Below are 22788 nucleotides of genomic sequence, written 5' to 3' on the forward strand. Positions count from 1 at the left end.
CAGATGCCCCAAGAAAAAAACAATAAGTTCAAAAGTCACGGGAGGGCGGAGGGAGGACTTGGCGGTTGGTCGCTAGGCCAAGTGTCCCCGAATCCACCGGGGACCAGTCAGGTGCGTTTTTTTTTAGTCAATTTCTTTGTTGTAATTTAATATTGCAACATTAGCCAGAGATAGTGTGGCCAAGTCTGCTCTCAGTGCTGCTGGAGGGATCTCCAAGTGCTGCAGGGCTTGAGGTCAGGCGCAACCCAGGTACCAAAACATATCAAATCTGATTGTAGCGTGCAACTTAGTTGTAGTTTTCCTGAACAAATTTGGAGGTGTTGAAATCGCCATGGAAAATCGCTAATGCTCATCAGTAGCACGTCAACAGCAAAGCCAATGTATATTAGCATCAAGCTAGCGCATTTTCGGAAAAGTGGAGCCTTACTTTTCTTACGTCGGAGCGTTTTTTTTTTGAGTCAATTTCTTTGATGGCATTGAATATTGCAACGTTACCCAGAGGTAGTGTGGCCAAGTCCGCTCTCAGTGCTGCTGGAGTGATCTGTAAGTGCCGAAGGGCTTGAAGTCAGGCGCAACACAGGTACCAAAACATATAAAATCTGATTGTAGCGTGCAACTTAGTTGTAGTTTTCCTGAACAAATTTGGAGGTGTTGAAATCGCCATGTAAAATCGCTAATGCTAATCAGTAGCACGTCAACAGCAAAGCCAATGTATATTAACATCAAGCTAGCGCATTTTCGTAAAAGTGGAGCCCTACTTTTCTTACGTCGGAGCGTTTTTTTTTGAGTAAATTTATTTGTTGGCATTGAATATTGCAACATTAGCCGGCGGTAGTGTGGCCAAGTCCGCTCTCAGTGCTGCTGGAGTGATCTCCAAGTACCGAAGGGCGCAACCCAGGTACCAAAACATATAAAAAGAAGTACCTTTTTGAAAGATACAAACATGGCTGACGGGGCAAAGAGAGCGTGTTGGAAGGGGCAGGGCTTAGAGGAGCTCATTTGCATATAAATAAGACCGCCCATAATGCAACTGGGCTTGGAATGGTGGTTTGCAAAGCAAAATTTGTGCCAAATTTGGACCATTTCACGCTATTTAGACCACAAGGAAGTGTTTCAGATTAAAAATCATGGTAACACTTTAGTATTGGGAACATATTCACCATTAATTAGTTGCTTATTAAAGTAACAAAGACTTAATTTAGAGTCATTTGGACACGAGGGGAACATATAAGGGTTAGGGTTAAGGACCTGAGGGTTAGGGTTAGGGACCTGAGGGTTCCTGGTTCGATCCCCAGCTTCTACCAACCTAGTCACGTCCGTGGTGTCCTTGAGCAAGACACTTCACCCTTGCTCCTGATGGGTCGTGGTTAGGGCCTTGCATGGCAGCTCCCGCCATCAAAGTGTGAATGTGTGTGTGAATGGGTGAATGTGGAAATAGTGTCAAAGCACTTTGAGTACCTTGAAGGTAGAAAAGCGCTATACAAGTATAATCCATTTATCATTTACCATTTAATAAGCAATAATTCTGAGGTTATTGAGGGAAGACTCTTGGTGCGGTATAGCTCGGTTGGTAGAGTGGCCGTGCAACTTGAGGGTTCCAGGTTCGATCCCCGCTTCCGCCATCCTTGCCGTTTTTTTTTTTGTTTTGTTTTTTTTTGTTTTTTTTTGTTTGTTTTTTTTTTTTGTTTTGTTTTGTTTTTTTTGTTGGTTTTTTGTTTGCTCCATGCTTTTTTAACCTGTAAAGCACTTTGGTGCAATCTAAAAAGTTGTTGAAAATGTGCTATATAAATAAAGTTGACTTGACTTGACTTGACTTGACTTGTGTCCTTGGGCAAGACACTTTACCCACCTGCTCCCAGTGCCACCCACACTGGTTTAAATGTAACTTAGATATTGGGTTTTCACTATGTAAAGCACTCTGAGTCACTAGAGAAAAGCGCTATATAAATATAATTCACTTCACTTCACATTCTTAGTTAATGGCTTACTGGTTGTATAATAAGGCCATGCAGAAAAAGTACTTAATAATAACTAATTAAGAGCCGATATGTTACTAATTTACATGTTAATAAGCAACTAATTAATGGTGAATATGTTCCCCATACTAAAGTGTTACCAAAATCATAATTGGACCCCTTGAAGTAAAGTAATACGGTGTTTTGAAGTGAGATGTTACCTGCGGAAGAGCTTGATGTTGCTCTGGTTGTTAGTAAGGGTGGACCACTGGCTGATGAGCGGGATGGAGAGGTTTCTCCCCAAGTGGGAGGAGTCACAGGGCATGAGGGAGGAGCTAGAGCAGAGACAAGGTTGGAAAGGGAAGCGGGACATGAGGTCTTCACATAAGACGAGCGCTCGCTCACAGCTGAGCCTGCAGCTCCAGCACGACGGCCTCCAGCTCCTTCTTCTCGCGCTGACCCTGCACCGCCAGCTCGTCCACATTGGCCCGCAGACGCTTGTTCTCCGTCTCCACGTTCTTCAGCTGCGACTCGCGCAGCCGCACCAGCTCCTCCAGGTAGCCCTGCAGCGGAAGGGAGACCAGCACCTCAGCTGAGCCCCGGGGCGAGAGCGAGGCGAGGCATCCGTCACCTTCTGGGCGTAGACGATCTTGAAGCGCTGCTCCATCTTGCGACACTTGTTGCTCCAGCTCTCCTCGTCGGTCACCAGCGGGACGTAAGGGTGCTCGGGGACGCTCTCCTCGCTGTTGCTGCTGTCCACGCTGCGCCGGTCCTCGTCGTCGCTCAGACAGTCGTAGCTAACAATAGAGAGGGGGGGGAGTTAGGGCGTGTGCTAATGCTAAGCTAACAGCTAACAAGCTCACCTTTGGGTGAACTTCAGGTAAGGAGTGTAGTCGATCACAGCCGGGGATTTCCCATCCAACGTTTCCCCCTTCAAGCAGAAACTACATGGGAAATTGACATTTAATAACGAAACTTTTACTCCTCAAAACTGACATGAAGTTATTAGGAGAATATTTTTGAACCGGAACACACCCTGTCTTTTCCATCTTTGCAAATACACACATTGTTTCTTATCTAGGTTGCGGAAGACGAGGTACCAGGAACGAGACAATGGTAGAGTTAACTTTCGGTTTCGATCCCCGCCAAGGCATTGCAGCACACTGCAAAAACTGAAATCTAAGTAAGATTAAATATCTCTAATAAGGGTGATATTTGCTTATTTTAAAGTTAAAGTTAAAGTTAAAGTACCAATGATTGTCACACACACACTAGGTGTGCCGAAATTATTCCCTGCATTTGACCCATCACCCTTGATCACCCCCTGGGAGGTGAGGGGAGCAGTGAGCAGCAGTGGTGGCCGCGCCCGGGAATCAATTTGGTGATTTAACCCCCAATTCCAACCCTTGATGCTGAGTGTCAAGCAGGGAGGTAATGGGTCCCATTTTTATAGTCTTTGGTATGACTCGGCCGGGGTTTGAACTCACAACTACCGATCTCAGGGCGGACACTCTAACCCAGGGGTGTCAAACTCATTTTAGATGGGGGGCCAAATGGAGAAAAATGTACTCCCAAGTGGGCCGGACTTGTAAAATCATGGCACAATAACTTAAAAATAAAGACCCCTTCAGATTGTTTGTTTTGTTTAAAAATAGAACAAGCACATTCTGAAAATGTGCAAATCATAATGGTATTTTTTTTACACTTACATGTTGCGGTTAATAGTATTCTATCGTTATTTGTCGTTATTTATATTTTCTGAATAAATTATGTGAAAATGTTTATCAGTCAACTCATTGGCTTTAATATTTTAATCCATTAAGATAAAAAAAAATGATATCAAATTCAAATTACAGTATGTTATTTATGTAATTTGATCATTTTCCTTGACTGATGTACTAACATCATGTGGTTTATTTTGTACATATCTAGCATCATCTACAAAGAATTGCTATTGCGATATATTTAGAACAGCTGATTATTTCATTCACAAATTTCAGGTTAATTTTTATACTCATCCCACGGGCCGTGTAAAACCTGTTCGCGGGCCTGATCCGGCCCTCGGGCCGTACGTTTGACACCCCTGCTCTAACCACTAGGCCACTTTCTGTCAGATAAGATAATTCGTCTCACTAAGCAGATTTTATGTTAAAGTGTTTTACTTGTTTTAAGGGTTTTTTGGTCCTAAATTATCTCAGTAAGATATTACAGCTCGTTGCTGAGATTTTATGACCTATATTGAGTAGAACATGCTTGAAACTAGAATATCAACTGTTGCAAAGCTGTGTCATCAACACTCACAAGTAGAGATGATGAATGCTTTAAAATGTAATATCGAAAATTATCTGTATCGGTTTCAACCTCCCGATATTCCCGGGAGACTCCCGAATTTCAGTGCCCCTCCCGAAAGTCTCCCGGGGCAACCATTCTACCGATTTTCATTATTGGAGGCGTGCCTTAAAAGCACTGCCTTTAGCGTCCTCTACAACCTGTCGTCACGTCCGCTTTTCCTCCATACAAACCTGCGTGCCGGCCCAGTCACATAATATATGCGGCTTTTGCACACACATAAGTGAATGCAAGGCATACTTGATCAACAGCCATACAGGTCACACTGAAGGTAGCCGTATAAACAACTTTAACACTGTTACAAATATGCACCACACTGTGAACCCACACCAAACAAGAATGACAAACACATTTCGGGAGAAATATACACCCATACCAACATAGTAGGTGATTTTTTTTTTTTACCCTTTTTACCCCAATCGAGACGGGGTGTGACGTTCATATGTTGTCAATATTCAGTGTTTTATCGTTCATAGTTAATATTGTAAATCCCACATTCTTTATTTACATGTACATTCTCCATGTTTTGTATGGTTTTGCTGTAATAAATTGACAATTTGTTGTTGGATTGTATTTCTTATTTTGGAATATATTACTTAGTTATTTAAGTTAAATCATTAAAGTATTTCAATTACTTTTTTTTTTTTAAATAAACAAATAAATAATGCGGGTGTCAGGGACAGACGTGGAAGGAGATTTTTCCAACAAAGTTCTAAAGCTTAGTGATATATCAGATATATCAGATAGTAGGTGATTTTTTTTAACCCTTTTTACTCCTTTTTTACCCCGATCGAGAGGGGGTGTGACGTTCATATGTTGTCAATATTCAGTGTTTTATCGTTCATAGTTAATATTGTAAATCCCACATTCTTTATTTTCATGTACATTCTCCATGTTTTGTATGGTTTTGCTGTAATAATTTGACAATTTGTTGTTGGATTTTATTTCTTATTTTGGAATAAATTACTTAGTTATTTAAGTTAAATCATTAAAGTATTTCAATTACTTTTTTTTTTTTAAATATATAAATAAATAAATAAACAATCGTATAAAACGGACAAAAAAATATTTGTAAAATTAAAAAAAGTATTTAAATTACTAGTCTGTTCAACTTGAATGTCACAAAATTCTATAAAAATGAAACAACATTGTTATTTTTAATAAAAATGTGCACGTTTTCCATTTTTTAAGTACCAGTATTATCAGCTAAAATGCAAACGACACCCATCCCCCATCCCAAGTGTTTTCTCACCTGGTTCCTCCGTGCTCAACCACTTATGTTTTGACATGACTTTTATCATGTGTGTATGTGTGTAGCAGGAGGGAAATAGGGTTCTGAGTGGTGGGGGGCGTGTGGCTGATTATATAATGAGGGCGGGATGCACTGTTTTTTTTTTTATGTAAAGCACTTTGGTTGAAAATGCTGTACAAATAAAAGGGGGGTGGTATTTTATTTTTTATAAATTTTTTTTCATAAAGAAATACAATCATGTGGGCTTACGGACTGTATCCCTGCAGACTGTATTGATTTATATTGATATATAATGTAGATATTGTGTTTTTTATGTTGATTTAATACACATTTTTATTTTTATTTATTTATTTATTTATTTTTAATTTCTTGTGCGGCAAGGTACCAATCGGTCCGCGGACCGGTACCACTGCCATAAATCACATACAACAACTTAATATTAAGGCATGGAATAGGAAGACACAACACTAGCATAGCATGGGATGCTAAAGTGCTAACATTACACTCACATTTTCACAGCAGCATCATGCTAGGTTAGCATATTCGCTGAGAAAAATGCTACAATTTACAGTTCACACGTTTGATTGACGAATAGCTGGCAGAGCTTTACTTTAAGATGTGTAGCAAAGCCTGTTTGAGCGCCTTTACGCTCAAAAGCGGCCTCACCTGAAGTCGATGGCGCTCAGGCCAATCAGCATGCCGGTCAGGACGGTGGCCTCCTCTCTCAGCATGATGGCGCCGTCGTCATAAAACCTCCTGTCAAGTGATGAAGACCGTGTGAAATAATTCAGTGCGCGCCGCACCTTTAAGAGTTAGGCCTCACCTGGTTGTTCTGGTGTCCCTCAGGGCGGTGGACACGTACTCCGACAGACGTTTCTCCATCAGCGCCACCCGAATCCATGCTCGACCCTAAACACGGAGGACGGAACACTGCAGCGAGTCCACTATTTGACGTGACTTCGCCGCGCACGCGCTCACCTTGGCTCGGGACGTGCTGATGTTCTCGATGTTCTCGATGCTGGCGATGCAGTTGTTCTGCACCTTGCTGCACGCCAGTCGCACGTACTCCCAGAAGCTGCGCTGTCCGTCCGAGGTGAACCAGCTGCCCGAGCCTGGACGACCAAGGCGGGACACGTGAAAGACGTTTGGACTTAGGGATGGGTATTGTTCACATTTAAACCGATTCCCAGTACCTGGAAATCGATACCGGTACTCAACGTACCTATTTTCGGTACTTTTGTGTGTGTTAATAAATAGTAATTGTTTTGATAGTAAGATGTCATTTTTTTAAACATATAAAAAAATTAATTGTTTATGATAACTGCTGTCCAGTTGTTATATCTTGTTTTATTATCACATTCCTGAGTCTCAATTACAGTTGCAAGTCCAAGACGTTAGATGGCAGTAGTGTATAGTTTATGGTGTGTTAGCTACTCTTTTGTTGCGCCCTAAAAAGTGTTAATACTGTAAGTATTGTACTTGTTACGCATCAGCGATTGTAACGTGCTTCTTTGTTGTAGTGTTCATTAACAAATTTGGAGGTGTTAAAATCGCCATGTAAAATCGCTAATGGTAACCAGTCGCATATCAATAGCCAGGCCAATGTATATTAGCATCAAGCTAGCGCATTTTTGGAAAAGTGGAGCCTTACTTGGAGCGTTTTTTGAGTCAGTTTCTTTGTTGGCATTGAAAATTGCAACATTACCTAGAGCAGTGTTTCTTAACCGTAGGGCTGGGGCCCATTGTTGGGCCGAGAGCACCCTTTAGAGCAGGGGTGTCAAACGTACAGGTTTTATCCGGCTCGCGGGATGAGTTTGCTAAGTATAAAAATGAGCCGAAATTTTTGAATAAAAGAAACTGCTGTTCTAAATGTGTCCACTAGATGTCGCAATAGGAATTATTTGTATTGTTGTAGATGATGCTACATATGTAAAAAAAAATTATAAACTACATGATGTTAGTGCACCAGCCAAGGAAAATGAGCAAACTACATAAATAACATCCTGTAATTTGGTTTTGATGTTATTTTTTTATCTTGATAGATTGAAAATGAACACCAATGAGTTGACTGATGAACATTCTTACGTAATTTATTCAGAAAGTATAAATAACGACAAATAAAGATAGAATACTATTAACCGCAACATGTAAGTTTAAAAAAAAACAAAGACATTATGATTTGTACATTTTCAGAATGTGCTTGTTCTATTTTTAAACAAAGAAAACAATCTGAAGTTGTCTTTATTTTTAAGTTATCGTGCGTGATTTTACCAGTCCGGCCCACTTGATAGTAGATTTTTCTCCATGTGGCCCCCGATCTAAAATGAGTTTGACACCCCTGCTTTAGAGGGACGCCAAAATTAAGTGCCGCAGCGGTACTTAGTTGCAATACACTTTTCCACCACTTGTGGCAGTAGTGACAATCTCAAATAAACAGAAAAAGTCTGGACCTCAACTCATAGAGAAGTTTAATAAGCACAAAAATGATTACTAAAGTAGTGAATCTGTATTTATAAACTTTAATTTTATCAATAGTTTATTATGAAACATATTTATTCTTATTTATTAGTTTATCCATTTTAGCACTAGATAATTGTATGTAAATTAATTTTTTATCCTTTTTTTTAATAGTCCCTTCTTGTACAGTATACTTTATTTATGTGTTAAAGTACTAGTAGTAGTACAAGTTTATGTGTAAAATAAATAATAATCTTTGTGATTAGCACATGGTTTAATATCATTTGACAAGGTTGTTAACCTGTTAAACCAGGGGTGTCAAACGTACGGCCCACGGGCCGGATCAGGCTTGCAAATAGGTCCGCGTAATGAGTTTGCCAAGTATTAAAATGAGCTGCATTTTTTTAAATGAAAGAAACTGCTGTTCTAAATGTGTCCACTGGATGTCACAATAGCAATTCGGTTAGGACTAGCAAGAGGTACAAAGTAAAGCGTGGCTGCGGCTCCTCTCCCTCTACCCAAATGAAACTTTTTTATGTCTTCTGTTACGAACACTTCGAACAAATCGTTATTTGGCACCCTTACTCCCCCATAATGGCTCTGTCAAAAAGGAGAACACTTAACCTTTTCGAATACTATTTACTTCCGTTTCTTATGGTTTGTTGAGTTAGCACTGGATTGATACGTGGACATGACAAAGGAGGTATTTGATACCTCGAAGAGTTTACATGTTGTGTTTTTCGTTCAATCCCAGAAAGACTGGGATTTGAAGTTTAATCCTAGCTTTTTCGATACACTGAGACGAAGTCTAAGTTCATTGTGTATTTGAAACTGCACCAATTTCCTCAGAATTTTCAACAAACTTGAAGTGTTTTGTCCAGAGGATTATTTGTGATTTGTACGTTTTCATAATGCGCTTCTTCTTTTTTTGGCCAAAGTAAAACAAAGAAAAACAACCTGTGGTTGTCTTTATTTTTAAGTTATCGTGCCATGATTTTACCATTCCGGCCTCTCGTGTGCACAGATTTTCCTCCATGCGGCCCCTGAGCTAAAATGAGTTTGACACCCCTGTGTTAAACTGTAAGTAGGTTAGATGTAATTATTGAATACGATTAAAATCAAGAATAAAAATATTGATTCAGTGTTAATATTTGGATGAGCACTCTGTAGTGCACTGTAAAAAAAAAAATCCTATTTTTATGGTTAATTTACTCTAAATTTCTAATGTAATTTTTCTATTTTTTTTAAATAGTTTATAAAACTGTAGAATTGAAGACATTATCTGTAAATAAACAATCCGCCTGTTTTTTTAAAGTAATATGCCAGTAATGACAAACTATGTATATTTCTATTTTTTTTACAGAAAAATACCAAATTAATTATACATAGCATTTTCTGTTTTCTTAAATTACTTTTTAATTCATGTAATATTCCGATATTTTTCCGTAAAATGTTTCATGAAAATTTCTGTAATTATAATGTTTTTGATCATTATTTGGTTTACAATGTTTTACTTTAATTTTATGGTTTTCGTTTGGCAGCCATAGCTGCCAGTAGATGACCGTTTTTTTACAGAATTTTTTTTTACAGTGTGGAAAAGTTGGACCCCGAGGTCAAAAAGGTTGAGAACCCCTGGTATAGAGACTGTTTGGCTGAGTCCACTCTCAGTGCGAGAAGTGGGACTTTACCTGCAACCCAGGTATGCAAAACAAGGCATCGTTGGATTTTATGTGAGTTGGTGCCCGATCGGACCGGCGGGATTTCGGTCTGTGCCAAAAAAAAAAAAGTACCAGGTTGTACCCATCCCGAGTTGTACTCGTGTTTACCTTTAAAACGGTGGCTGAGGATGTGCTCCAAGATGGCGGCAAAGTTGATGAACTCCTCTGCCGAGTCGTCGATGGGCTCGGCCGTGTATTTCTCGAGAAGAGTCTTGACTGAGAATCTAAAAGGTGAGAAAGTGAAAAAAATGTTTTTATTGAACCAGGAAAATACATAGCGAGCTTGGAGCTGCAGATCATGCAAACAGTTTTATTACGATCACCATTAATAAAACAGCTGGATGCATGTGGGCTTACATGTGAGAAGTGAGCGTGCTGACTACCGAGCTAAAAGCCCGGTCTATCCACTCAATAGCACAGAGTTAAAAGAGCCCGGCTCTGATTTGTTCCGTACGCAGCGGACAAACGCACTACTGTACTTGAACGCGGCAACAGTCGTGAGGTGGCGTAGGGGGCGGAGCTTCCTTGGCGGTGTGAACCACGCCATCTTATCACTGAGGTCACCCCCGATTGTCTTGTGTGCCGCACAATGCACCCCTTCAGTGTTGTCATGGCAACAATACAATTAACCCGCTGTCTTTGCGGGCGTCGCGGTCCTTTTGTGGGCCACCCGGCGTGAAAAAAAAAAAAATCATCAAACGCTTCCCTCCCCCCCCTCATCGCCGCTATTTAGGGTCTGTTGGCGCTTTAGTTTAGCACTTTTCACAAGCGTCGGTCCGCTGCACCCCGAAAAAGGACGGCCATGCGGCGCGCATGCTAGGAGACGGCATCAAGGCGCCAGCTCGGGTTGCCCGCCTCCGCCTCCACCGCAGCGATGGGCAACACGAGCATCACCGAGGGCAAGACCGCCCTGGCAGTGGGAAAAACCTCCATCGCCAGGGGGAAGACCACCGTCTCCATGGGCAACTCCTCCATCTTCAGGGGAGTGACCACCACCTCCATGGGAGAGTCCACCATCCAGAGGCAGAAGACCACGGTGGCTCTGGGCCGGGCCAGCTTCAGCCGGGGCACCACCACCACCTCCTTCCGAAAGGCGCTCATGCCCAAGCGCCGGACCACCTAGATGGGCGCCGGGCGGCCCGACAAAGACTCAAAGGGCGAGTGGAAGACCTCCTTCACCTCCAGCAAGACCTCCTTCAGCAAAGGCAAGGTCTCGCTCCTCAGGACCAAGCACGCCGTCACCTGGGGCCAATCCGCCGTCTCCTGGAGCAGGGGCACGCTGACGTTGGGCAAGAGCGGCGTGGCGGTGGGGACCACCTCCCTCACGCGGGGGGGGACCACCAGCTCCATCGCCACCCTGACCCTCGCCCACGGGACTAGGAGCGTGTCCGCGGTCCGGACCACCCTCCGCAGGGGCACCGAGACGCACAGCAACGTTTACTGGAATTTCCACACATGAACCCCTCCCTTGCAACGCGCGGGGGTCACGAACAAGGAGCGGCCTGTGCAAGCAGGTCAGTAACGCTGACGTGTCGGAGGGTCTTAAAGGGGGTGGAGGTCTGGAATCAGGAGTGGTCCGTGATATGTGTAACTTTTGAAAGGGGTCTAATTTGGTTTTTGCCTCACCCCTCATAGAGAGTGAGTGAAGAATAAGGAAAGAGATGATACAATATTAGGTAGAGATAGTCCCCACTTCTTCCACGCAGAATTCTCACAGGAATGAGGCAAAAATACTAACCTACTGCGCATGCTTAGCAGTAATATTAATATGAATAAAACCAGGTTGTTTCCAAGCCAAAGAACAATGGGGTGATGTCACCGCAACAATGTCCCCTTTAATTGTCCAGTGGGACAATCGTGCGTCTGTCCAAGCCCCCCACCCCCCTTGCACCCCACCCTCCACATAGGCAGCGGCCACCTACGGCCCCCTCTGTCCATTCACGGCGATCCAAGAGTGGTATGCGGCCTCGCCGGGCCCACGTCCAGCAGCTCAACGGAGGCATTATCGCGCTCTCGGTGCTTAGCATTCCGGTGGGCTCGGCGTCCATGTTACTTGCAAAACGGGCGTGCGTGCCGCAGGAGCGTGCCATGCCCAGCGCAGAGTGAGGCCCCCCGAGAAGCGCCGCTGGAAACCCGTCCCGGGCGGAGACGCCGAGCTCGGCCCCCATGGGCAACACCAGCTTCACCGAGGGCAAGACGGCCCTGACGCTGGGCAACACCAGCATCAAGCGGGGCAAGTCCAAGCTGGCCCTGGGGAACACCTCCATCTCCAGGGGCAAGAGCACCACCTCCATGGGCTCCTCCACCATCACCAGCGGGAAGACCAAGATCTCCCTGGGGGGCGCCTCCTTCAGCAGGGGGACCACCACCACCTCCTTCCGGAAAGCCATCTTCCCCAAACGCAAGACGCTCTAGGTGAGGAGGGAGGGACCTCACCTTGGCGTGGAGCAAAACAGAACATCTGCACCTGCTCTTCTCTTTTTTTTGGATTAAATTCACTTCTGGTTAGGTTTGACTTTTATGGGCCAGGCAGGACTCGCCGGTCAAACAGGTCAGTGGCGTCCTTTTTCTGTCAGACCTAAACCAACACACTCCTGCAGGTCATGTGATCACCTGAAACTCTCATTCACACCAAGTGTATATTTCTCATTTCGAGTCAAAATATCTAAACAAACTTAAAACAAGTCACAATCTTCTCAATACTCCTTTTAAGGACTTGTTTTAGGCAATAGATCCGAAGAAAAAAATATAAATGTTTTATAAGACACAAAATGTTACAATACTAGTAGCTAATAATACGTTTTAAGACCACTTTTAAGTTTTAAAAGCTTAAATATTTGGACTTGTTCCACTGGCAAGATTTTATTGCTCATTTAAAGCAAAAATAACTTGCATGAATTGTTTTTTTTACTCTTTTTAAGAGGAATATTTTTTCCAGTGTGACTTTCATATTGCTCAAATATCCCAAAAAAATGTAAAAACGTTAAAAATTAAAGCATTCAGGGGACATTTTGATATTTTCATTTTCAGAACGAATAAGATATGCATTGTAACCGTGGGGGCTCCCCTCAGTTTTCGTGAACGTTAAAGGTCCCAGGGACCCAAAAGGGTGTTAAAAGTGTTAAAAAAATTAATTTGTACATTTTTACTTTCAATGCCTAAATTTTTATAGATCAACTTCAGATCTGTCCGTTGACATATTTAATTTTTTTTTAATGTTTTATGCCCTTTTTGCCAAATAAAATCCAGATTTATTATGGTAAAAACATAAAATATGTAAGACTTTAGCCCAAAAGATGTTCAAAGTGAGTAATTGGAGTCTTAATTAGATCAATAATTCATTACACCATCAATTTGGGTAAATGTTTTTGTTTGTTTAATATGTTTTTTTTTAAATACTAAAAAGGTCCCAGGTATCCAAAAGGGATAAAAGTTTTAAAAATAGGTCACTTCAATATATATTACTTTCAACGCTCAGATATATCTGACGATTTTACACTTTTTTTTCTTATTTGTTTTGTTTTTATGTTTTCTTATTTTTTATGCCCTTTTCTCCAAATATAACACACAAATTATGCAATATTTTCCCTATAAAAGTGGACTATTTGACGTGAAGGAATTTGAATATGTCAATAATTCGCAACATCATTGATTTTGATACAATATTATTTTTTGAGCAATGGCAATTTTAAAGATAAAAACAGCCTGCATGGCAGCTTTGTGTTACTAGAGTCAACATTGCAACTTTTCATCCTGTTTGCTCTTTTATTCCATTTTTTTATGTTTTATTTTGGAATAGTTTTTTTTTAAATTGTGCCAAGGGCCGTAAAAAAAAAACCTTTTATGCAAAAAAACATGTAAAATAAAATCCATACAGTTATACCTTGGTTTTAAACCTCCATGTGAGTCGCTTTACTCTATATTTGAGCCCCGGTTTTCATACACTGTTTTGGTTATGGCACGGCCAAACATTGCTCCTAACAAACCAGTCTGTTTGTCAGCGTACAATTCCACATAATCGAGTGCCCACACAAAGAATCCACGCGTTGGAAAATGCAAAATGATCCACCATGGGGCCAAAAAAAGTTGCGAGTGACAGCCCTTTGACAAAGAACCATCTTCACCAGCCAGGATGCTCAATAAAATGTGAAAGTGATGTTTATTTGTGTACATCCCAATCACTATTTGTATTCTTATTTCCCATTGCTTTCTGCACTGTTACTATTTTCGATAAAATGTGTTTTGTGTTCATAAAATTGCTTGGATTTTCGTACAGTTCAGTTTTACTTTTTTTTCAACCACGGCACCTTTGTAGTAGAAAGTAGAGTGAGGGGTCCTCATGTCACTAGTGACCTCGTTGACGAAGTATAGCACATCTCAGAGTTCTACGACCCAAAAGCAACATGCTCTTGGTACCGTTTGACACTGGAAAAACAACAGATTGTTCTTCTGAAATGATTCTTTTGTAACCTCCCCCCCCCCCCCTCCCATCTTGGCCCAGCGCCCACTCACACATCGCTTCAAATGCCCTCTTGTTCCCCGACCGCACCCTTCTACTGTACAGTGGGACCTCTGAAGGCGGAACACAGTTCGTGCCGCCATTGCAGTCTGTTCCAGGGTCAAGCCATCATATGTGCTCCTGAGAACAAAAACATATGTCCACTGCAGAGGACATAGCTTCTCAGGATGATTATCACATTATTATCTGTCCAGACAATGTTTCAGGACACATGTTTAACATTATGAAGTGTAAAAAGAAGTGGTAATACTTAAGGGTGTCCTGATCTGATATTGATATCACTCCGATATCAGCAACAACAAAAAAAAGTATGTGGTCATATATGTGCTCGCATGTAAAATGTGCGATACAAGCAGTCCTGCAGCGTGTTTACTTGTGCAAAGCTGGACAGCTGGACAAAAGGTAAAACATGCTAGGCTATAGGCTCCTATGAGCTAGCAGCTGCACAACAGCTAAGCACACAATAGCACACAAGCTAGACATACATAATAATCATTTAACAACATTGCAGTCTATTACATCACATTAATTAATACAAACAACTATCAAATAATTATAGTTGTCTATTTTTTACACATACAAAGTCTCCAAGGCAGAAACGTACTAGAAAGTATACAGTAACAAAGGTGTCCGCATCATTCAACTTACTGTGTCATGAGCTTGACTTCATGAATTATTGTGACCACCAGACGTCACCAAAAAAAAAACAAAAAAAAATTAAAGACAGTTTGTAATAAATAAGTTAGTGATTTTTTTATACTTACCATTTCTAACATTCCTCACTACAAAATAATAGAAGTGTGTACAATATCGTATCCGATCAATATCGGTATCGGCCAATAATCAAAGCACCAATATTGTATCGTATCGGACAGAAAAAAAAAGTTGTATCGGGACACCCCTAATAAAAGTATAAACAACTTAACTTTGCAAACAAGCAAGTCTGCTTACATCACTTCCTGGACCTAAATGAAGCCAAAGAAAATGTAAAACATGCATCCTATGACGCTCGCTCAACTTACGAGTCACATGACTACATTTTGTCACTTTAAAGGATTATTTGACACAAAATATTGGTCAAATTCTGGATTTTACACCGTAGGGTTGTCCAAAGTGTGACCATTTTATTTCCCCCCTGCATATTGTCACTACAGTCTTAAATATTAGGCTATTTGTTTCGTCAACGAGAACTTAAAGCCAATATGTTTTCTTCAGATAGGTTATCATATATTGATCACTATAAAAGAGGCTTTTAGCATCATTTATGGAGCTGCATTTTACTTGCGTATGAATTTTGTGAACTACATTTTTTACATCAAATGTTGCTGACAATTTCTTTGAATAAAGATTTGTGAGCAAAATGTGTGTGCTCAAAAAGTCAGTTTGTTAGAATACAGTGTTTAAAAATTAATCCTTCCATCCATCCATTTTCTACTGCTTGTCCCTATTCAGTGCAAAGAAATGCAGTTTATATAACAATTTACGTGTATAAATATTCAGTCTATAAAAATAATTAAGTGTATAACAATTCAGTGCAAAAAAATTATGTGTATAAAAATAATTTTGTGTGTAAAATTTCAGTATATAAAAACATTTAGGTGTATAAAGAATTTGTGTAAAAAATTCAGTGTATAAAAATAATTTTTTGTATACAATTTCAGTGTATAAAAACAATTAAGTGTATAAAAATTTAGTGCAAAAAAATTCTGTGTATAAAATTGTTTTGTGTATAAAATTTCAGTGTATAAAAACAATTAAGTGTATGAACATTTTGTGCAAAAAAATTCAGAGAGTAAAAATAATTAAGTGTATAACAAGTCAGTGCAAAAAAATCAGTGTAAAAATAATTTAGAGTATAAAAATTCAGTTTATAAAAATAATGTTGTGTATAATATTTCAGTGTATAAAAACAATTAAGTGTATAAAAATGTAGTGCAAAAAATTCAGTGTATAAAAATAATACAGTGTATACAATTTCAGTGTATAAAAACAATTAAGTGTATAAAAATTTAGTGCAAAAAAATTCTGTGTACAAAAATTATTTTCTGTATAAAATTTCTGTGCATAAAAACAATTGAGTGTATAAAATTTAGTGCAAAAAAATTCAGTGTATAAAAATAATTGAATGTGTAACAATTCAGTGCAAAAAAAAATCAGTGTAAAAATAATTTAGTGTATAAAAATTCAGTTTATAAAAATAATTTAGTGTGTAACAATTCAGTGAAAAAAAAGTCAGTGTAAAAATAATTTTGTATATAAAAATTTTGTTTATAAAAATAATTTAGTGGAAAAATGTCAGTGTATATAAACAATTAAGTGTATAAAAAAATGTGTGCAAAAATTCAGTGTGTAAAAATAATTTTGTGTACAAAATTTCAGTGTATGAAAACAATTAAGTGTATAAACATTTAGTGCAAAAAAATTCAGTGTATAAAAATAATTAAGTGTATAACAAATCAGTGCAAAAAAAATCGGTGAAAAAATAATTCAGTTTATAAAAATAATGCTGTGTATAAAATTTCAATGTATAAAAACAATTAAGTGTATAAAAATGTAGTGCAAAAAATTCAGTGGATAAAAATAATACAGTGTATACAATTTAAGTGTATAAAAACAATTACCGGTAAGTGTATAAAAATTTAGTGCGAAAAAATTCAGTGTATAAAAATAATTGAGTGTGTAACAATTCAGTGCAAAAAAAATCAGTGTAAAAATAATTTAGTGTATAAAAATTCAGTTTATAAAAATAATTTAGTGTGTAACAATTCAGTGAAAAAAAAGTCAGTGTAAAAATAATTTTGTGTATAAAAATTTTGTTTATAAAAAGAATTTAGTGTATATAACATTTCAGTGTATAAAAACAATTAAGTGTATAAATATTTACTGCAAAAAATTCAGTGTTTAAAAATAATTTTGTGTATAAAATTTCAGTGTATAGAAACAACTAAGTGTATACAAACTTAGTGAAAAAAATTCAGTGTATGAAAATAATTGTGTGTAACAATTCAGTGCAAAAAAATCAGCGTAAAAATAATTTTGTGTATAAAAATTCAGTTTATAAAAATAATTTACTGTATAAAATTTCAGTGTATAAAAACAATGAAGTGTATAAAAAATGTGTGCAAAAAATTCAGTGTGTAAAAATAATTTTGTGTACAAAATTTCAGTGTATGAAAACAATTAAGTGTATAAACATTTAGTGCAAAAAAATTCAGTGTATAAAAATAATTAGGTGTATAACAAATCAGTGCAAATAAAATCGGTGAAAAAATAATTCAGTTTATAAAAATAATGCTGTGTATAAAATTTCAATGTATAAAAACAATTAAGTGTATAAAAATGTAGTGCAAAAAATTCAGTGGATAAAAATAATACAGTGTATACAATTTAAGTGTATAAAAACAATTACCGGTAAGTGTAGAAAAATTTAGTGCGAAAAAATTCAGTGTATAAAAATAATTGAGTGTGTAACAATTCAGTGCAAAAAAAATCAGTGTAAAAATAATTTAGTGTATAAAAATTCAGTTTATAAAAATAATTTAGTGTGTAACAATTCAGTGAAAAAAAAGTCAGTGTAAAAATAATTTTGTGTATAAAAATTTCGTTTATAAAAAGAATTTAGTGTATAACATTTCAGTGTATAAAAACAATTAAGTGTATAAATATTTACTGCAAAAAATTCAGTGTTTAAAAATAATTTTGTGTATAAAATTTCAGTGTATAGAAACAACTAAGTGTATACAAACTTAGTGAAAAAAATTCAGTGTATGAAAATAATTGTGTGTAACAATTCAGTGCAAAAAAATCAGCGTAAAAATAATTTTGTGTATAAAAATTCAGTTTATAAAAATAATTTACTGTATAAAATTTCAGTGTATAAAAACAATGAAGTGTATAACAATTTAGTGCAAAATATTCAGTGTATAAAATAATTTTGTGTATAAAATCTCAGTGTATAAAAACAATCAAGTGTATAAAAATTTAGTGCAAAAAAATGTCAGCGTATACAAATTCAGTGCAGAAATATTCCTTGCTAAGGTTCTGAAACAGAATCGATTGCTTTTGTCTTAATTTATCAGACATTTTGAAGTAACAAATATTTCTGCACTGAATTTTTACACACCAAATTTTAAAACACTGAATTTTAAAACAATGAATCTTAACAAATAATTTTTAAACACACAAATTTTGCTCACAAATTTGTATTCAATGAAACAGTCAGCATAGTTTGATGTAAAAAAAAATTCAGGTACATAAATGTAGTTTCCAAAAGAGTTTTCGTAATAAACACACGCATTACTATTTCCTCTACAATCGCTTCTGATCTCCTTCTTTCTCTTTGTTTTCCCCACCATTTCTCTCCAGTCAAATTAGCAGCAGATGACGACGCAGCAGAGTCGACCAGGTGGACGCTCTGAAGAGACGTCCAAGTGCGGAGAGAAAGAGAGAAAGAGAGAGAATAAATAAAGAGAGAGAATAAATGTATGATGAATAATTCAGGGAGGATACTTTGGGTGGAAGCCAAATTGAAAGTGAAACTTCAGTCGGGCGTGTCTCCCATCCTTCCTTCAATTTTGCCCATGGATGCGTAGCAAGTGTTTGGTGGTCCGAGGACGTGTAGCTGCTCGGATTGAGAACTATTTTGGACGCGCTTCAAATTCCTGTGAAAGTGGAAGAATGTGAACATTGAAGTTTCCCACTGGCCGCAAATATTTACCATTGAAACTGTTTTAGTGCTTTCATTTCACCTCCGGTCCTCACGGGGGCGCTCAGAGGAGCAACAAAGAAGAAGAGTCGCCCTATTTTTGGAAAATAATGATTTTTTTTGTCTATATTTGACAGTTTTGTTTTCATCCTCCAGCATCTTCTCTCCTCCTCAGAGTCTCACAGTTCTTGTTTTTTTTTCTCCCCCCGATAGGTCCACGTCGACACAGTTCCTGCCCCCCTCCCCCGACGCCACGCCAGAGAAAACAAACACTAAACAAACAGCAGGAGGCCTCGATCAAGAAATTGTCCGAAAATCCATTCAGTGAGACAGCCGTCGCCCTAAAACGAAACTTGTTACTAGCGGCAACAGCAGATTAGACTGTGCATGAGAAATAAGAGGATGTCGCCAGGCTGCCTGCTCTTCTTCTTCTTGCTCTACTTTTGACGCTTCCTGGTTTTTGATGATGTCACAACATCTTCATCGTGGCTTTTTGAGCCCTAATGAAGACAAGGTCCACTGTCCCCTGCGTTGTACCCCAACAAATCCTACAGGCCCAGGACTAAAGAGTGGTACTAAGTAGGGGCGTGAAACTTCCATCCAATTCCGATTCCTGTAGTGACGATTCCATTCAGAATCGATTCAACACAATTCTCGATTCAAACTAATTCTCCCAATGTAAAAGTTGGAATTGTTATTTGAAAAAAAAACCAATTGTATTCATTTTCAAAAATATGCATATATATTTTTATTAATTGACAATTTATTATAATTATTATTTTATTTATTTTTTATATTATGAATCGATTTAGAATCGGGATGAATAAGAAATAAGAATTGGGATTTGGAGGTGAGTCGATTTTTTTGCATGGAGCTAGCCTAAAAACGTCATTTTAAAAACAAAAACAACGTTTAGTCCTTTTTTTTTCTTTTTTTTTTAATATGTTTTAACATTATGAATTGATTAAGAATCAGAATGAATAAGAATTGTGATTTGGACGTGGGTCAATTTTTTTGTATGGAGATAGCCTAAAAAGGTAATTTTAAAAACAAAAAACCATTAGACCTTTTTAAGTTTTTTGTTTGTTTTTTTAATTAAAAAAAATGTTTCGATTTAGAATTGGAATGAATAAGAAATAAGAATTGTGATTTGGACGTGATTCGACTATTTTGCATCGAGATGGCCTAAAAACGTCATTTTATTTTAAAAATTGATTCCTATAAAACAGAGAAAAGACAAAACATTTGTAAAAAAAAAAATAATTAATTCAAATAAATTACAATTTATTTAAATTTTTTTTTATTTTATGTAAATGCATTTTGAATCAGCACGAATAAGAATCGGGATTCGGACGTGAATTGACTTTTTGTGCACGCCAAGTACCTAGCAGACCTCCACCAATGCTAACAGGAGCTCCATTTTGCATGAATTTTGTTACATTATTCCTCGCCCCTTCCTGCTCTGTCACTGATAAGAACATAATGGCAAATTTTCCAAGATTATTTGTTATTTTGCACTATAAATATATTTTATTGAACAATTTATTCATGAATTAGTTTTAGTACCAAACATGCATCAAATTAAATTAAAGTTTGATTTAAAAAAAAAAAATCATCATAAGATCATTAGGATTTAAAAAATATTTACTGAGAAATTTAAATTATTGTAATTCAAATGTTCACAAAAGTGTGCTGAAGTTGCAAATTCTGTCAATATTTACATAACGTCTGTAATGTAACAAAAAAACGACCCTCCAAAAGGTGCCCCACAAACACGGTTTGTTAAAGTTAATACGCATGTTAAAGAGAGAGCATGTATTGTAAGTGTTAGGTTTCAAGAATAATAATCATAATAATCATAAAAAAAACTGTGCTTGGTGCATTAATCCACCGCTAACGTCCGCTAAGCTAGCACGGCAGCTTGAGGCCTGAGGAAGTAGGCCACACCCCCCGAGTCCTGCACCATCAAGACCACAGCCGATCCAGGACCCTCGCCGCCGTCCACAACTCGACGCGGATGGCGGGGCCGCCTTCCTCTCTCAGAAACCTCACGACTGTCGCTCATTAGCGGGAGTGCAAAGAACAAGCGCAGTAATCCAATACTGATGGAAACGTGTGCATGCTTTCGTTTGCGTCTCTGTCTTTGTCGGCTTTCTCCGTCCTTAAAACGCTCTAAAAAGGTCTCTCAGGTCCGTCTGTGTCAGCGCCGCTAATCTCGGTCGTTATTTTCTTTCTGCACCATGTGACTTTGTGTGTGCCTCGCTGTTTGTAGCGCGAAAACTAAGCAGGAACGTTGGAACGTACTGGAATAAAAGCTCTTGATGGTGTGTCTATTTTGGAGTTTTGTCCTTCTTTATCCTTCACATTTATTACAAAAGGCTCGCTTGCACGATTAAAATCAGCATATATACTGTCTAGTTAATCATGTGGACTATCATGTACTTTCCTACTAGAATGTGTTTAAGTTCCATGCCTATCCCAGCTGGGTACACCCTGGACACTAAAAAATGTTGGGTTAAAAAGTAACCCAATTTTGACCCAACTGCTGGTTCAAAAAAGGACGAGTCTCTTATTTGAGTTATTTTAACTCAACATTTTGGGTTAATTTTTTCAACCCAACTTTTGCGTTTAATTATTTAACCCCAAAGTTGAGTTATGCTAACTCAATGTTGGTTGATTCATAACCCAACTATTTGGTTTAATTTATTTAACACAAAAGCTGAGTTATGCTCACTACAATGTTGGGTTATTCCCAACCCAACTATTGGGTTGCGCAATTTAGCGCTCCTCGACCCAATAGTTGGTTGCAAATTATAAACTTTACTGCTGGTTTGTCTTACTCCTTCCCAACTGCTGGTTCAAAAAAGGACGAGTCCTTTATTTGAGTTATTATAACTCAACATTTTGGGTTAATTTTTTCAACCTAACTTTTACGTTGAATTATTTAACCCAAAAGTTGAGTTATGCTAACTCAATATTGGTTGATTCATAACCCAACTATTTGGTTTAATTTATTTAACACAAAAGCTGAGTTATGTTCACTACAATGTTGGGTTATTCCCAACCCAACTATTGGGTTGCGCAATTTAGCGCTCCTCGACCCAATAGTTGGTTAAAAATTGTAAACTTTACTGCTGGTTTGTCTTACTCCTTCCCAACTGCTGGTTCAAAAAAGGACGAGCCTCTTATTTGAGTTATTTTAACTGAACATTTCGGGTTAATTTTTTCAACCCAACTGTTGCGTTGAATTATTTAACCCAAAAGTTGAGTTATGCTAACTCAATGTTGGTTGATTCATAACCCAACTATTTGGTTTAATTTATTTAACACAAAAGCTGAGTTATGCTCACTAAAATGTTGGGTTATTCCCAACCCAACTATTGGGTTGCGCAATTTAGTGCTCCTCGACCCAATAGTTGGTTGCAAATTATAAACTTTACTGCTGGTTTGTCTTACTCCTTCCCAACTGCTGGTTCAAAAAAGGACGAGTCCTTTTTTTGAGTTATTATAACTCAACATTTTGGGTTAATTTTTTCAACCTAACTTTTACGTTGAATTATTTAACCCAAAAGTTGAGTTATGCTAACTCAATATTGGTTGATTCATAACCCAACTATTTGGTTTAATTTATTTAACACAAAAGCTGAGTTATGTTCACTACAATGTTGGGTTATTCCCAACCCAACTATTGCGTTGCGCAATTTAGTGCTCCTCGACCCAATAGTTGATTAAAAATTATACATTTTACTGCTTTTTTGTCCTACTCCTTCACAGCTACTGATCAAAATATTTTTGATTCCATTAAAATATACTCAAAAGCAAGATATGAGTGT

General features: G+C 38.0%; 2 protein-coding genes across 3 annotated transcripts in view; one reads left to right on the top strand and one right to left on the bottom strand.

The window, feature by feature from the left end:
* Positions 1–22788, bottom strand: part of rundc3aa (RUN domain containing 3Aa) — a 33993-nt gene that overhangs the window by 5248 nt on the left and 5957 nt on the right. Inside the window, exons 2-9 of the mRNA XM_062050180.1 lie at positions 9840–9955; positions 6535–6668; positions 6380–6465; positions 6223–6312; positions 2819–2899; positions 2587–2752; positions 2361–2518; positions 2177–2290 (exon numbers count right to left, since the gene is read on the bottom strand). Of these exons, the coding sequence (XP_061906164.1) occupies positions 2177–2290; positions 2361–2518; positions 2587–2752; positions 2819–2899; positions 6223–6312; positions 6380–6465; positions 6535–6668; positions 9840–9955 (945 nt within the window). The remainder of the gene's footprint in view (positions 1–2176; positions 2291–2360; positions 2519–2586; positions 2753–2818; positions 2900–6222; positions 6313–6379; positions 6466–6534; positions 6669–9839; positions 9956–22788) is intronic.
* On the top strand, positions 11272–21288 carry zwi (zwilling). Of its 2 annotated transcripts, none has more exons than XM_062050194.1 (2): positions 11272–12282; positions 18616–21288. In XM_062050194.1, the coding sequence occupies exon 1, from the start codon at positions 11898–11900 to the stop codon at positions 12144–12146; it is 249 nt and encodes an 82-aa protein (XP_061906178.1). In that variant the 5' UTR covers positions 11272–11897; the 3' UTR covers positions 12147–12282; positions 18616–21288. The 2 variants fall into 2 exon arrangements, with proteins under 2 accessions (XP_061906178.1, XP_061906179.1); XM_062050195.1 differs by having other exon boundaries at positions 19169–21288.

This window comes from Entelurus aequoreus, linkage group LG06, assembly GCF_033978785.1.
Source record: "Entelurus aequoreus isolate RoL-2023_Sb linkage group LG06, RoL_Eaeq_v1.1, whole genome shotgun sequence".
Lineage (NCBI taxonomy): Eukaryota > Metazoa > Chordata > Actinopteri > Syngnathiformes > Syngnathidae > Entelurus > Entelurus aequoreus.